The sequence below is a fragment of the Trichechus manatus genome, unplaced genomic scaffold, assembly GCF_000243295.1.
Source record: "Trichechus manatus latirostris isolate Lorelei unplaced genomic scaffold, TriManLat1.0 scaffold00030, whole genome shotgun sequence".
Classification (NCBI taxonomy): Eukaryota; Metazoa; Chordata; class Mammalia; order Sirenia; family Trichechidae; genus Trichechus; species Trichechus manatus.
The window spans coordinates 16,795,625-16,811,652 of NW_004443966.1; the positions used below are offsets into that span (position 1 = coordinate 16,795,625).

Consider the following 16,028-nt stretch of genomic DNA (forward strand, 5'->3'; position numbering starts at 1 on the left):
AAGAGAGAGAGGGAGGGAGAGAGAGAGAGGGAGGGAGGGAGGGAAGGAGAGAGAGAGAGAGAGAAATGGGCTAGGGAAATATGTTTGTATGTGTAGGAAAGAGGATGCCCTAAGTATATTTGAGGTATGAGTGATGAGGGAAAACTGACATTTACCTGACTCCCCTGACAGGTAAAGATATGTGTGATGATTGGGAAAGGTCATCAGGTCAGTCAGTGTCCCTATGCCAAACCAAAAAACCAAACCAGTTGCCATCAAGTCAACCTCAACTCATGGCGACCCCATGTGTGTCAGAGTGGAACTGTGCTCTGTATAGTTTTCAACAGCTGGTTTTTCAGAAGTAGATACCCTGGCCTTTCTTCTGAGGCAGCTCTGGGTGAACATGAACTGCCACTGTTTTGGTTAGCAGCTGATTGTGTTAACTGTTATACCACCCAGGGACTCCTGTCCCTATGCCATTGATCAGGAGAAGCGGGTGAGGGAGTTAGGAAAAAGAGGAGGGAGCAGAAGAGAGGCCTGGCCTGGACTGTAAGTGTTAAACTGCATCATGTTAATAATACAGGGCAGATATTGTGTAGCCTGGCACCTAAACCACGACTCAGTTGAGGACTAATAAATATGTGTGGAATGTTGAATGACTAAATTAATAATTATCTTTTATGCAAAGGAAATAAAACAGGAACCTTTATCTCTCCTAACCAGGACGGTTAATTACAAAAGTTGATTAAAGCAGGAAATCGTACAAATGATACACACACACCTTTAGCAGTTTAATTTTAACTTAAAGCACGTGTGCATACACTCATCAATTTTCTGTTGTGCCAAGGACTTTCCTTTAGCATGAGAGCCCCTGATTGTCTTCCTTGCATAAACCACAACCATAAGCATTATCTAAGGTTTCCATTTCGGTTTCTTTAAAGTAGGGTGAGAATTTAAAGACATTTGCAAAGCAATCTGAGTACAGAATCACTCTAGATATTTATTATTTTTTCCCCTAATCATTTACAGTTGTCTCATCCACACCTAATTTGCCAGCAATTTTTTTTCTTGGCTGCTTGCCTTTATTGAGTCTTTCCAAAGCATTCAACTTAGTTTTTGTGGAAACAACTAACAATAACTACTCTTTTTTTCTGTGCCCTATTTCTTGGATTTGTGTACTATATGAATATTTTATAGAATTAAAAAGGCAAGAACTGGCATAAACAGGCTTGGGATCGTGGTTCTATATGAACGCAAGTCATCTGCAGAGTAGCAATGTACAAGCGTACTAGTGAAGAGCCTGCTGGAATCTTGTCTGTGGTAAGCCTGATAGGAGCTATCTGAATGGTAGCACAGAGGCTAGGAGGAAATAAAATCGCTTTTTGGAGGACTGCCCTGGCAACCCACAACCTATAGAGCGACGGTGAGCATTCAGACAGAATGGATTTTTCTTTGTTCCGGGCATAGAGCTGCACCAGGATCCTGTCCTCGTCACTCAGTACTTGACTGTGGGTTTAGTTGGAACATTCTGTACCAGAAGGGGGATCAATGGAGTTAAGGTGTGATAATTGAGTAGCCAACTACCCATTCCTTACATACCCAACGGCTTGCATGCCTCAGGCTAACATTGACCCCTAGGGATTAGAACCAGTAACTCCAGTTTGTAGTAATCTCTACTTTAGGATTGTCTTCCTTTTTCCAGTTCTTCTATTTTTCCTGCATGGAATTCTGGGCTACACTTAGAGGACACTTCCTTGAGGAAAAATGTCACAGTCACAGTAGCGTTTCACATTGCTTTATAGTTGTTGTGTGCTGTCAACTCAATTCCTACTCATAATGACCCCACGTGACAGAGCAGAACTGCCCCATAGGGGTTCCTAGGCTGTAAACTTCATGGGAGCAGGTCACCACCAGGTCTTTTCTCTTACGGAGCTGCTGATGGGTTTGAACCGAGGACCTTTCAGTTAGCAGCCAAGCACTTTAACCATTGCGCCACTAGGGAACCTTTGCCTTACATTAGTGACTGATATTTTCCTTCCTCTCCCTCCCTCCCTCTACCTTCCTTTCCCTTTCCTCCTCTTTTTCTTTCTTTCCCCCCTCACTTCATTCTATCCTTCCAGTCTTTTATTTATGAGCTTCTTCTCAGCCTTGACTGTGGACTAAGACTGTGCTGATTGTTCTAGTAGTTAGAAAAGTATATTAGAAACTGTATTCTCAAGAAATCTACCGTTGAGTACTGGAATTAACCAGAGGGTGTTGTGTCTTTAGCTGTGCTGTGACGGAACACCTTACTTTTCCAGAGGCCCTCCTCCAGGAAACACAAATGCTTCAAGAGTTGAGAACCTGGAAGGAAATAAGCAATAAAAACGTTTCTGCAGTTAGGTGTCGTTAAGTCCATGCTCTGAAGTGGAACTGTTTCGCTCCATGAACGCCAGGAAGGCCTGTTTGGTTTTGGTTTGACTGCAGCTTGATTTTTTAAAGGCTTCTCAAGGCAGACCTGAAGGGAGCTGGGCTCAGGAGGCAGGCTGACTGTAGTACAGTAAGCAATGCCGACAGCAGCACAGGCTCAACCGGAGTCACGAAGTCCCAGGCTTCTGGGGCCTCGGGAACCTAGGGGCAAAGAGGTCGCTATGCTGCAAAGACCACTACCTTAGCAGCTCAGATAGATTGATATTCACCCCGGTGACTCAGGGCCACTGAGAAAGGCTACTTAAACGCTCAGCATCGTCTGTGTAAGAAAGCAGGGGAAATCTTTTTTTTTAAGTTTGAAGTTTAAATGGTAAGCATCAATTATTTTGAAATTTAGAATGTTGTCTAGAGAAGCTGGATAAATGAAGCTTTATTGCATCCATTTATTTTCTGATTATACTTGCAAGCAATGAAAGAAAGTAACACGGATGTGTGAAGCTACAGCCTCATACGGCAGCATAGGAGGCCTGGGAAGGGAAACTCATGGGCTCCAATGGCAAATGCTTGGTTTTTAAAACTGTATTGTGTCCTAAAGAAGCCTCAGAGCATGGTGGTGAGAGTCCAGGCTGAGGATCTGCCCGCTGGGATGTGCAGGGAGGCTTTGCTGCTTTGCCCCTGTATGTGCGCTTCAGTAAATGACTTAGCCTCTCTGTGCCTCAATTTCCTCACCTGCAAAATAGGTATAATAAAAGAGTCTACCAGATAGCCTAGTTGTGGAGACTAAATGAAATAATACTTGTAAGGGCTGAGGTCAGGGGTAAACATTTACCCTATTTTACGCAAATAACGTGCACCTTTTATGTTTGTTTGCCAACCGCGCCCTCTCCCTGCGAGGTATTTTCATAAGCGCACTATGCTATTTTTTTTTCTCTTTTTACGAAAACATGTAAAAAAAAATGGCATATTGGCACTTATGAGAATACCTCGCATGAGGAGGGTGCGGTTGGCAGATGTAGAAGGCGTGCATTATTTTCGTGAAAATACAGTTGTTGTTAGGTACTGTCGAGTCAGTTCCAACTTTTAGCGACCCTATAGGACAGAGTAGAACTGCTCCATAGGGTTTCCAAGGAGTGAGCTAATGTCATTTGTAACCCATCTTCCTCCTTTGCTGCCTTTGTTCTTAACTTCTGTCAGGGGAAGGCAGGGGGCTGAGCTGAACTCAGTAAAATGCATGCTGAGCAAAAAGTTTTGGTCCCCAGAGTGCAGTAGGTGGAGATTTCACTTCAACACTAAGATTTTGGCTCTGTTTTGCTAAGTTCCATATAATTTTGTTAGTGATCAGGTTCCTCCCAAAATATCTCTTGGGTTGTATTGACTGAAGCAGAAAAGAAGCAAAGATTATTTTTTGCTGTTTTCCTTGTTTTGCTACTTGATATGCTTAAGTGGTGTTGAGGTCATTGTGGTAATCTGAGTTGCACAGTGGCCGTGACCTGATCCCACCCTCACTGGAGATGGGGGTGACGGGGGGTGGGGGTGGGGGTTGGCTGAGGCAAATGCAGAAGCTGGAGTCCCAGTTCCATGGTGTAAATCTTATACTGAATTTCGATAAGTGTTATTTTCTACATGAGGAAATAAAATGATTGAGTGCTTAAAATCTACAACAGTGCTGGATAAATGGCATAACCTATTTTTTTTTTTTTTATGGTGTGAAATGTTGGGTTGTGTCAACTGCAAGGTGAATTGGAAAGTTTTGGTAGGAATGTGACTTCCCTGCCGCTTGGAGGGGAGTATGTGATTTGTTTGCCAAAGGCCCTGGTAGCCTTCAATCTGTCAAAATGTTGCAAGCTGGGAGCGGTTTGCCAAAGCAAACTCTCAGAGTGAAATAACACACGAGTCGCGCGCACACACAGACACACACGTGCTCCCCCGCTCCCCAAACGTTCATTTCAAATTGGGTCAGGAGGAATAAGGATTTGGGCTAGACTGTCGGGTGTTCTGAAGAGGTGTAAGCACGGATGCAAACTACCAATTAGATAGGTATGTGTGAGCAGGGTAGGGCATCCTCCAGCAGAGTCCGCTGAGCAGGGGTGGGAAACTCCCAGCTCTTGGCAGGGTTTCATCTGGACCCTGGGGTTATAGATTGCTCTGGCTGCTATTATTGCAGCCCAAAGAATAATTTTCCCTCTGGAGGGATTTATTCTAGTCCATTCAGAGCAGAGTCCATTTAATAACTAAGATTTTATCCCAGAATGAATTTTATTGGGCATCCCTATGCATTTTAGCTTCACCAGGGTCCAGCTAGATGAAGAAAAACAAGTATTTAAACACCTAAATATAACTTGCGGTGCATTTTTGCAACAAGAGGCGCCAACATATTGCTGTCATACCTCATATAAATCCTATGAGAATGATTCTTTTTTTGGGGGGGGGGTTGTTTCACATAGAAATTCAAAAGCACAATTGATTTTATAAATCTTTCATGAAAGAGCTTTAAAAGGCTCTCAAAGTTATTCTGGACATTTTGGAATGTGCTAATTCACACTATTGCCCGTTACCTTGAAATTTCAGAGGTTGTTAAGATGATGAAGCATCATTCATTAATGCAGTGAATTCTGTTCGTCCTGTAGGGCAGGTGCTCCGCGAGATCCTGGGGAATAAACTATTGACCAAACAAACTCCCTGCGCTCATGGAACTTACATTTAAACCAGTGAAAACACGGTATATGAGATAGTAATTGCTAAAAAAAAAAAAAAAAAAAAAGATGGGCAGGGAGAGGGAGTGGAGTCCCTGGGTGGTGCTAACAGTTAATGAGCTTGCCTGCTAACCAAAAGGTTAGAAGTTTGAGGCTCCTCGGAAGAAAGGCCTGGTGAGCTACTTCTGAAAAATCAGTCACTGAAAACCCTATGGAGCACAGTTCTACTCTGACACACATGGGGTCTCCATGAATCAGAATCGACTCTGTGGCAACTGGTTGGGAGAGAGAGTGCTGCTTCCTGTGGGGTCAGGAAAGCTTCAAGTTGAAGGGAACAGTGAGCAGAGACCTAAAGAGGGGAGGGAACAAACTGTAGAAATATCTGCAAGTAGAATTGACCAGGCGACCTGGGATTAATTCCCCTGAGACCTAGAATCTCCCTTCCTTAATATTTTCCCCCTCTCCTGCCGCGCATCCTCTGAATGTTACAGAAACACAGCCTCGATCAGGATCAGTGGTTATGCAAAACTGCTCATGATTGTATTACAAATCTGTGGCTTCAGTGTCTGCCAAGAGCTTTGAGGGACTGAGGTGTAACACATTTATGGAGCTGCTGTTTGTTTGTTTTGTTTTTAACAAAACCACACCAGTCTGGTTTTCTTTTTAAATGAGTAAACAGTGCCAGGATGTGTGATAAGCGGCTCAGATTTGTAGGCGTGGGTTCATAATGTGCTCTCTCTCACATGAACTCGTTTGTGGTAGGCAAGGCAGGTTGTATGATTCCCATTTTACAGAGGTGAAACCGAGGTGCAGAGAGAGAAGGTGATTTGCCCAAGGTCACACAACCAAGGAGTGTGCACTCTTGAGTTGTGATGCACATGTCCTTGGTTTAGAGGACAAGCTGGATCCAGTGAGGATACAATTAAGGAAAAGAAAAGAACTGTTCTTTTCCCACCACTGCTTCAGACTCACCCTCTTAGATGCCCTTTTCTCATCCTGGAAGACTTTCAGGCAGCTTTTCCGGTCATTTGCAGAGTACTTGTCGCTCCTTTTATTAACTAATTATGCTGGGTGCTTTCAGCTCTGTCATCTTTAGCCATCCTTACAGTCGATGAGAAGATTGGATGAGAAGATTGAGGCCCAGAGAAATTAACTTATCCAAGATCGCCTAGCTGGGAATGGTGTAGTTGGGATTTTAGCCTAGATGTGTTTGAATCAAAAGCTTCATGCTCCCTCCAGCGCACCCTGCTGTCTTGGGGCCAGCCAGCTCCTATTTCTACACCTTTCCTTTATTTGATGACAAACCCTGATCAGGGGTTGGTGATGGTGGGGCTTAATGGAGCTAATCCCACCCATGGAGAACATATGTAACTCAGGGAGCTGAGGACAGGCAGGGGAAAGTTTCCGAGGAAAGCCTAGGGTGTAGGGAGGGGAATTCCCCGGGACCACTCAGAACCCCCACTTTTGCACAGATCTCACACCTCCGGCAGGACCAAACCCGCTCTGTGTCAGGCGCAGTGCGTTGTCTTATTCAATCCTCCCCTGAACCTCCGAGCCAGCTTCTGTTATCATCCCCATTTTCCAAAGGAGGAGACTAAGGCTCAAGGAAGTTAAGTGTCCTGACCTAGAAGCTCTGCTGGTCTAAGTGGTACAGCTGGGATTTGATCCCTGATCTGCCCCATGCAGGCCGCTGGACCTTTCCCCAGCACTGTGCTTCCTCCTGGGGTGGGCCCTTTAATGATCACATCCCAGGGCCCAAGTGGGACTGTTCCCTCCCTTCCCATGATGAGATGGATACTGTTGCGTTCCACTGTGTGCTGCTGCCTGGAACACACTCACAGCCCAGCCTTTGCTGTTTTTCCTTCTCAGTGTCCTGGGTTCCCTCCTGCTGCTTGGATTCCAGCTCGTCTGCCCACAGCCCTCCACTGAACACAGAAAGGTAAGCCACGGCCGCTCAGAGGCTCTCCCTATCTGCATGAGGGGCCAGGGTCACGCTCCTCACCACCCTGAGCCTTTTCCTGTTTGGAGGTGAGTCACCCGCTGATCCTAAGCAGAGGCCCTGTTCACAGAATGTTCACCAGTCCTCCTGTCCCACCTAAGTCCCAGGATATCCCTAAGTTAAAGATATAGCTGGTGCTGGAGCCAGCCTCTGAGCTGAGAGCAATGCTGGCTTTGCAGCTCGTGCCATACCGAGTGGGACAAGTAAAAAGAGGCCATTGAAGAGACGGTGTACCAAGGTGTGGGCAGAGCTTAAAGAAACCATCAAGGAATGGTGGCGTACCAGCAAGGGGCACAGGATGGAGTTTTTACGTTCTCTAGGCCTGCAGGGGCAGGGAGAGGGGACAGTTAGAGAGAGCACTGTAGCTATGGCTATGGCTGTAGCTATGAGGAGGACTCCCTAATAGGAGCTGTGGTTTGTAGAAGGACATGGTGGCCTGGCATGGAAGAGCTGGGAAATAAGCTCTATCCTCCTTCCCTCCATCACCTCCTGGTGAACCCAACCAGAAGACAGAAGAGAAGAAGCCCCTGACTCAGTCCCCAAAGGTCAGCCTCCTGGGCCAGGGGGCTGGGTGGAGAAGGGTGGGCAGAATGTCTGGAGGGCTAAATGGACAGTATCGAGTCTGCTTCCTTCACGCTCTGTGTGTTTCATAGTAAATGAACTCTTCACTGCTGCCTAACCCAGCCTCATGCCATCCTGCAACAAAGCTGGTGTTTGATTTATATTTCCTTAGAAATAGATGTATGGCATGACTCTAGAAATTCTGAGAAAGTCCTAAAGCCCCGTTCAGCTACTTAGGAACTCCGCATGTCTACCTGTAATGAAATATAGACTCCCCTGAGAGGAATAATTGTCAGCCATTTGTACTTAAGTGTGTGTGAGTGAGTTTGTGGGATCCTTTCCTGAGAGAGGCCTTTGATAGGGGAAGTCCAGGAGAGAAGGGGGTGGAGAAAGAGTGTGCACAGGTTTGCTTAGATCTGGCACTGTTTAGGAGCACTTCTTGAATTTTGATGAGAATGCTACTTGTCTAATTAGTCTGATTTCCCTTAGGCCTGTGGATTATCTTCCAACTGTTTTTTTGGGCCAAGTATAAGCAAGTATTGTACTGTATTCTAGAGTATTGTACTGTATTCTCTCCTAGGATGTTAGCTCCATGAAAGTGGGACTCTTACCTGTCTTGTTCTATGCCATATTCCAGTTCCATGAATAGAAGCTGCCATGTTGTGGGTGCTCAATAAAATACTTGTTGAATGACTGATTGAATGGATAGAAAAGCTGGCCAAGGTCAAGTGTCATTTCATCGGATTCACTTGGAAATTCACCCCCTCCCCCTGCTCCACTGCATCATCCATGTTCATAATTTCAAGAATCAGAAAGGGCGACTGTCTGTTTTCATTACTGAGTTATTGATTACAGTTTTGAATGATTGAGATTGTTAAGAGTAGAATTGGTCTACCAGTGTTCTTTTTGTTGTTGATGTTGGCCGGATGGACCGTCATAGCAGAAAATATCTCATAAATGGCCAGTTTATCTTGCTGTTTCCCTTTATTTTTCAAAAGTTGGCCTGAATAACATATATAACATGAACAAAAGGTCCCCAAATAGGCATCACCCTTATCGTTCCAAAATGATTTGTTCTGAGAAATTAAGGAAGAAAAAGTTTATGAGTCACTTTAGAATGTTGATTTCAAAGATTTAAAACAAGTATCACATCTTGGTATATGGTGCCTCATAGTCAAAATGTGCAATAGAAAGATAGTTAAAGAATGGTTTTCAAAATAATTTATAGACTCTTGTACTTGAAGGACATACATTTTAAAACAGTTCTCAAATACAATAAATATGTGCATTTTGGCTGTTAGGGTCATTGTCATTCACCCAAGAGAAGAAAAAAATCAGTGACTTCTTAAATTGTGGATTTCTTCTTGTTGCTGTTTTCCTGAGCTTTGGGGGTTGTGGCTGTCATCCTGGTGACATCCTCAAAAACTTGCCAGTAGAAGCAGTATTGGTGGTCATAGTATCCATCTCTCCCTGCAAGATGAGAAATAAGGAGATGCTCTAAAGCAAGGCTTGGCAATTTTTTTCTGTAAAGGGCCAGTTAGGGATTATACTAGACTTTGTGTGCTCTAACTCTATGTCACGACTACTTTACTCTGCTGTTGTAATGCAAAAGTGGCCATAGACTATACGTAAATGAATGAATGTAGCTGTGTTCCAATAAAGCTTTATTTACAAAAACAAGAGGTGGGATGGATTTGGCTCATGGTCAATTATTTGTCAAAACCTGCTCCAAAGTCTGGATGTTGTTGATGTTAGCTGCTGTCAAGTTTGTCTCCAAATCATGGTGACCTCATGCAAAATGGAACAAAATTCTGCCAGATCCTGCGCTATCCCCTTGTTCGGTTCTGGATCAGATCCTGTGATCCATATGGTTTTCATTGGCTTATTTTTGGAAGTAGATCACCAGGGCTTTCTTCCTAACCTATCTTAGTCTGGCAGTTCCGCTGAAACCTGTTCAGCATCATAGCAACAAGCAGGATAGAGAAGAGTTAACTGCAAGAATATTTGTTTTGGAATTGGAAGTTGGAAATTGTCTCCTCTTGGGACTTTAAGGAACAAAAAGAACTTGGAAAAATATATATTTCTTCATTAAAAAATAAGAATTATGATCACTGTATCAAATTGTTTTCATTACTTAGATAAATCATAATTGAATTCCTGGTAATCCATTGTTTTATAGCAAACCCCACTCCCAATCTTTAGCAGAGAGCAGCTGAAAGAACTAAAAAACCATTTGTGGTAAATTCTTAAGGGACAGCATTACTAATTTGTAGTTGCATATTGTAACTAGTACGCATATGAAAACTAGACCCTAAAAGACACTTTTTTTCTTTCTCATTACAATGGCGTGTCCAACTTCAGCATATGGAAGCATTCCTACAGTAAGTTATTCTGAGGCAAAGACATAATTTGTAAATGCTGTCAAGTAAAATATGCAGTTCTGAGTGTTGCCTGGGTATCACAAAGGGTTACACAACCTCTGTTTTTAGTAATTAACTAATGATACTTGGCAAATGATTGTACTAAAAAAATACTTTCTGTGGCTCCATTTGCAGACAAGATGAGACCTAGAGCAGGAAAAACTTGACCAAGACTTTGATAAAAACAATATGTTATTAGCAAGGGAAGTATGTAGACTGTAAAAAGCTTTTAAATTAATAAAAATGTTCTACTGTCTGCCCTGCAGACATTCACTGAACAGGCTGCTTTACAAGTCATAAAGTGTATGGTCAACATAATCTATGCAGGGAGTATTGTGAAACACCATAGCTTATAGCACCTACGATGGAAACACAAACATACATTTAATCACAACTGCTCAATAATGAAAAAAAAAGTTTACTTTTGTAATTAAAAATATATATGCTTATTATACATAATTTAGAAAGCTATGAAAAACTAGAAGGAAATCAACACCTACCCCTACAGCCACCAGCCAAGAGGAATCACTCTTCAACCTGTTGTTTAGAGAAACTTTCAAACAAAGAGAACAGACACTACAGGATGAAGTTAAGGGAGAAGTAAAATATTTGTTTTGCTAACTGATTAGAGAGTCACAATGAGAGCAGCAGGGGACCTCACGATGAGTTTAGAGCCCACTAACACTTCAGTGGAGCCCTGGTGGGGCAGTGGTTAAGAGCGTGGCTGCTAACCAAAAGGCCACCAGTTCGAATATACCAGCTGTTCCTTGGAAACCCAAGGGGGCGGTTCTGCTCTGTCCTACAGGGTTGCTATGGGTCTAAATTGACTCGACGGCAATGGTTTAATACTGCAGTAGGATGTACAGCAAGTGACTTCAAATTGCCTCTTGACAATGTTAGACAGTTGGATATTGAAGAGAAACTCTACAGAAGGGCAAAAAGAAGTTTTAGGTTGCATAAAAGCTTTGCATATTACTGCTGCTGTATTTGAGAAAGAGGAAGGAGAAAACAGTAATGCTTCTAGAAGAAAACATTTGAGAATATCTTCATGACTTGGGGTGGGCAGAGATTTCTTAAACAACACACAAACAATACTAACCATAAAAGAAGATATTGATGAATTGGACTACATTAAAATAGAGGACTTTTGTTTATCAGAATACTCCATGCTGTTGTTTAGTTGCTGTCGAGTTGATTCCTACTTATGGTGACCCTAAAGAGTGAAAAAATAAGCCATAGACAGAGAGAAGATACAATAATATATGTGACAAAAGATTAATATCCAGAATAGATAAAGAACCCCTACAAATCATTGAGAAAAAGTTAAATAATTCAATTTTAAAACAAGAAAAGATTTTAACAAACAGGCATTTAATGTAAGAGGATATCCAAATGGCCAATAAGCATATGAAAAGGTGCTCATCATTACTCCTTATAAAAATACAAATTAAAATCTCAATGAGATACCACCAGAATAGCTACAATGAAAAACACTGACACTGCCATGTGCTGGGGAAAATGTGGAGGAACTGGAACTTTCATACATTGTTGGTGGGAGTTAAAAATGGTGCAACCACTTTGGAAAACTGCTCGGCAGTATATTTTAAAGCTAAACATATCCATATTCTATGACAAATCTCTTACACTCTTAGATACTTAAACAAGAGAAATGAATGCATATATCCACCAAAATACATGCATAAGTATGTTCAATAACTCCAAGCTGGAAACTACCTAAAAGTTCATGGTTCCAGCCAAGATGGAGCAACAAGGATTGGCTGTACCCTCCTACCTGAAACAACAACAAAACGGTCAAGACAGAGCAACAGAGACCGGATTTGCCCTCTTACCTGAAACAACCAAATAACCGCAGACAACATATATGAAAAAATGGTTTTTAATACCCTGGACATCAGGGAACAAATGATAGTAATCTCTGAGAGATGGGAAACAAAGCAGATGAACAGTAACATTTCCCCAATTTACTGCCTTGAGAGTTTTCTGGTCTTGGTGAAGGCGTTGGGGGTGTGGAACCCAGGCAGAACCCAGTAGACTCTGTGAGCTGAGAGTCCAGGGAGATAAGTGGCCACAGCCTGTAGGACAGAGTACCAGAGAGGAAAGAAACAAGAGATTAAGAACAGTGCCGGCTCCTGTAAGGCCATAATCCAGGGGACATTTGATACAGTACTCAGGAAGGTCTAGCCTCAGTAGTGGGAAATTATTAACCCTAGACTGTGCACGGCTCTGGATCTGCCTAACAAATCATAAAAGCAATATTGAAAGCTGTTTCTAAACAATTCAGTAGCATCCCGGAACAGGAATGCAAACAGAAACCTATACACGAGTGTTCACTGCAGCACTATTCACAATAGCCAAGAGGTAGAAACAGCCAACAGATGAATGGATAAACAAAATCTGATATAAGCACACAATGGAATATTATTCAGCCATAAAGAGAAATGAAGTCCTGATACATGCTACAACAAGGATGAACCTTGAAAGTGTTATGCTGAGCGAAATAAGTCAGTTGCAAAAGGACATAAACTATATGATCTCACTTATATCAAATAAGTGAATATATAGAAACCAAAGATTATTAGTGGTTACCAGGTTTGGGGAAGGGAAAGGAAAAGGGGAGGTTTTGCTTAGGGGGCTCTGAGTTTATGTTGATGGTGGTGGAATAATTTGGAAAAAGAGTGATAATGGTTGCACAATATGAACGTAATCAATGTCACTAAATTATACATGTTGTTGTTGTTAGGTGCCTTCAAGTTGGTTCCGACTCATAGTGACCTCTTGTGTACAACAGAATGAAACACTGGCCACTCCTGAGCCATCCTCATAATCGTTGTTATGCTTGAGCCCATTGTTGCAGCCACTGTGTCAGTCCATCTCGTTGAGGGTCTTCCTTTTTTTCCTTGACCCTCTGCTTTACCAAGCATGATGTCCTTCTCCAGGGACTGGTTCCCCCGATAACCTGACCAAAGTATGTGAGATGAAGTCTCACCATTTTTGCTTCTTTTTTTTTTTAAGTTGTACTTTAGATGAAGGTTTATAGAACAAATAGTTTCTCAAACAGTTAGTACACATATTGTTTTATGGCAATGGTTAACAACCCCACGGAATGTCAACACTGTCCCTTCTCAACCTTGGGTTCCCTATTACCAGCTTTCCTGTCCCCTCTTGCCTTCTAGTCCTTGTCTCTAGACTGTTGTGCCCCATTAGTCTCATTTTGTTTTATGGGGCTGTCTAATCTTTGGCTGAACGGTGAACCTCGGGAATGACTTCATTACTGAGCTAAAAGGGTGTCTGGGGGCCATACTCTTGGGGTTTCTTCATCACCATCTTTGCTTCTAAGGAGCATTCTGGCTCTACTTCTTCCAAAACAGATTTATTTGTTCATTCTCTTGGCAGTCCATGATATATTCAATATTCTTGGCCAACACCATAATTCAAAGGCATCAATTCTTCTTCGGTCTTCCCTATTCATTGTCCAGCTTTTGCATACATGTAGAAATTGTTGAATTGGCCAATGTTTTTGTTCTATATATCTTTACCACAATAAAAATTTTTTTTAAAGAGAGCTGGAGGAACTATATTAATATTAAACAAAGAACCATATTAATATTAAACAAAGTAGATTTTAGAGCAATGGATATTACCAAGGATAAAGAGGGCTATTTCTTAAAGATAGAAGGGTCAGTTCATCAGGAGGACATAACAACCTTAAATGTTTCTACATCTAATAACAGAGCTGCAAATTACTGAAGCAAAATGTGATGTAACTGTAAGGAGAGACAGACAAATCCACAATCATAGTCAGAGATTTTAGTACTCCTTCCTAATATTTATAGAGCATTCCTTCCTAATATTTATAGAGACAGAAAGTCAGTAAGGATCTAGAAGACTTGACTGTCAAACAACTTGACCTAATTAACATTTGTAGAATATTTCCCCCAACATGTCAGAATATACATTCTTTTCATGTGGACAAAGAACACTTACAAAGATAGATCATGTTTTGGGCCATAGAACAAGTCTTAATACATTTAATAGGATTCATTTCATGAACAGTTTGTTCTCTGACCAGATTGGAATAAATTAAAAATCAATAACAGAAAGATATGTGGAAACTCCCAAGTATTTGGAAATGTAAAATAACAGACTCTAAATTCTGAGTTAAAGAAGAAGTCACAGGAAAATTGGTACTTTGAATACCTCTTGGCTATTGTGAATAGTGCTGCAGTGAACACTGGTTTATAGGTTTCTGTTTGCATTCCTGTTCCGGTACTTTGAAAGCACAAAGTATCAGTGGTACTAAAACAGGACTTAGGTGTAAATTTATAGCATTAAGTAACTACAAAGACAAAACTTGCTTTAACCTGATAAACGGCATCTACTAAAATCCAGTAAGTAGTATCATACTTAATGGTGAAAGACTGAATGCTTTCCTTCTGAGGCCAAGAAAAAGACAAGAATCTCTGTTCTCACCACTTCTACTTAGTTTTGTGTTGGAGGTTCTAACCAGTGCAATCAAGCAACAAAAAAGAAATAAAATGCACCCAGATTGGGAAGGAAGAAGTAAAATTGCCTTTATTCACAGACAACCTAATTGTCTGTAGAAAATCTGATGGAAGGTACAAAAAAACAAAACAAAACAAAAACAAACTGCTAGAACTAATAACTGAGGTTAGCTCAGTTGTTGGATACAAGATCAATATACAAAGAATCAGTTGTATTTCTATATGCTGACAATAGAAAAATTAAAAAGAATACCATAGTGATAACGGTTGCACAACATGAAGAATGTAACAGTCTCACTGAATTATGCATGTAGAAAATGTTGAAATGGCAAATGTTTTGTTGTGTATATTTTCATCACAATAAAAAATTTAAAACAAGAATACCAGGTACAATAGTATGAAAGATATAAAATTCTTGGGGTAAATCTGACAAAAGATTTAAAAGACCTGTACACTTAGCATTACAAAACATTGGTGAGAAAAATTAAAGAAGTCTTATATGGAGAAATATACCATGTTCATGGGTCAAGAAACTTAATGTTATTAAGATATCTATCCTCTACAAATTGATCTATAGATTTAAAACAATCCCCAATCAAATTCCCAACAGACTTTTTTTTTTTTGCAGAAATTGACAAACTGATTCTAAAATCCTTGTGGAAATGCAGAGGAACTAGAATAGTCAGAACAAATTTTAAAAAGAAGGATAAAATTGTACAACTTACACTACCAATTATTTACATTATTATAAAGCTAGAGTAAATCAAGATAGCATGTTATAGGCATAAAGGTAGACAACTAGATCAATGGAACAGAATAGAATACATAAATAGACCCATGCAAGTATGGATAACTGATTTTTTTACAAAGGTGCGAAGATAATTCATTGAATAAATGATAGTCTTCAAAAAATAATGCTGGAACCATTGGATAGTCACATGCAAAAAAAGTGAACTTTGATCCATATCTTGCACAGTATACAAAAATTAACTCTAAATTGATCATAGATCTAAATATGAAACTCAAATTCTTAAACCTTCTAAAAGAAAACAAAGGAGAAAATATTTGTGACCTTGGATTAGATTTTCTAATACAACACCAAACTCATGGTCTATAAAACACAAAGTCAGTCAGTTGAACTTCATTAGAATTAAAAACTGTTCGAAGGATGCTAAGAGAATGAAAAGGCAAGCCACAGCCTGAAAAAAGATTTATTAAGTGTGTATTTGATAAAGGGCTTGTATCCTGAATATATAAAGAACTCTCAGAATTCAATAAGAAGGGGAAAACAACCCAGTAAAAAAGTGGAAAAAAAAATTGAGATGACACTTCACCAAAGAAGACATACACGTAAGCTCATGAAAAGATACTCACTCATTATATTAATCATTAGTCATTAAGGAAATACAGATTAAAGCCCCAGTGAGATACACACCTATCTGAA

The 16,028-nt window shown here is 40.9% G+C and overlaps 1 protein-coding gene across 1 annotated transcript in view; it reads left to right on the forward strand.

Moving 5' to 3' along the window:
* The window catches only part of THSD4 (thrombospondin type 1 domain containing 4), a 677,983-nt gene that overhangs the window by 5,990 nt on the left and 655,965 nt on the right, over positions 1-16,028 (forward strand). Inside the window, exon 2 of the mRNA XM_004374710.2 lies at positions 6,951-7,020. Coding sequence (XP_004374767.1) covers positions 6,951-7,020 — 70 coding nt within the window. The remainder of the gene's footprint in view (positions 1-6,950; positions 7,021-16,028) is intronic.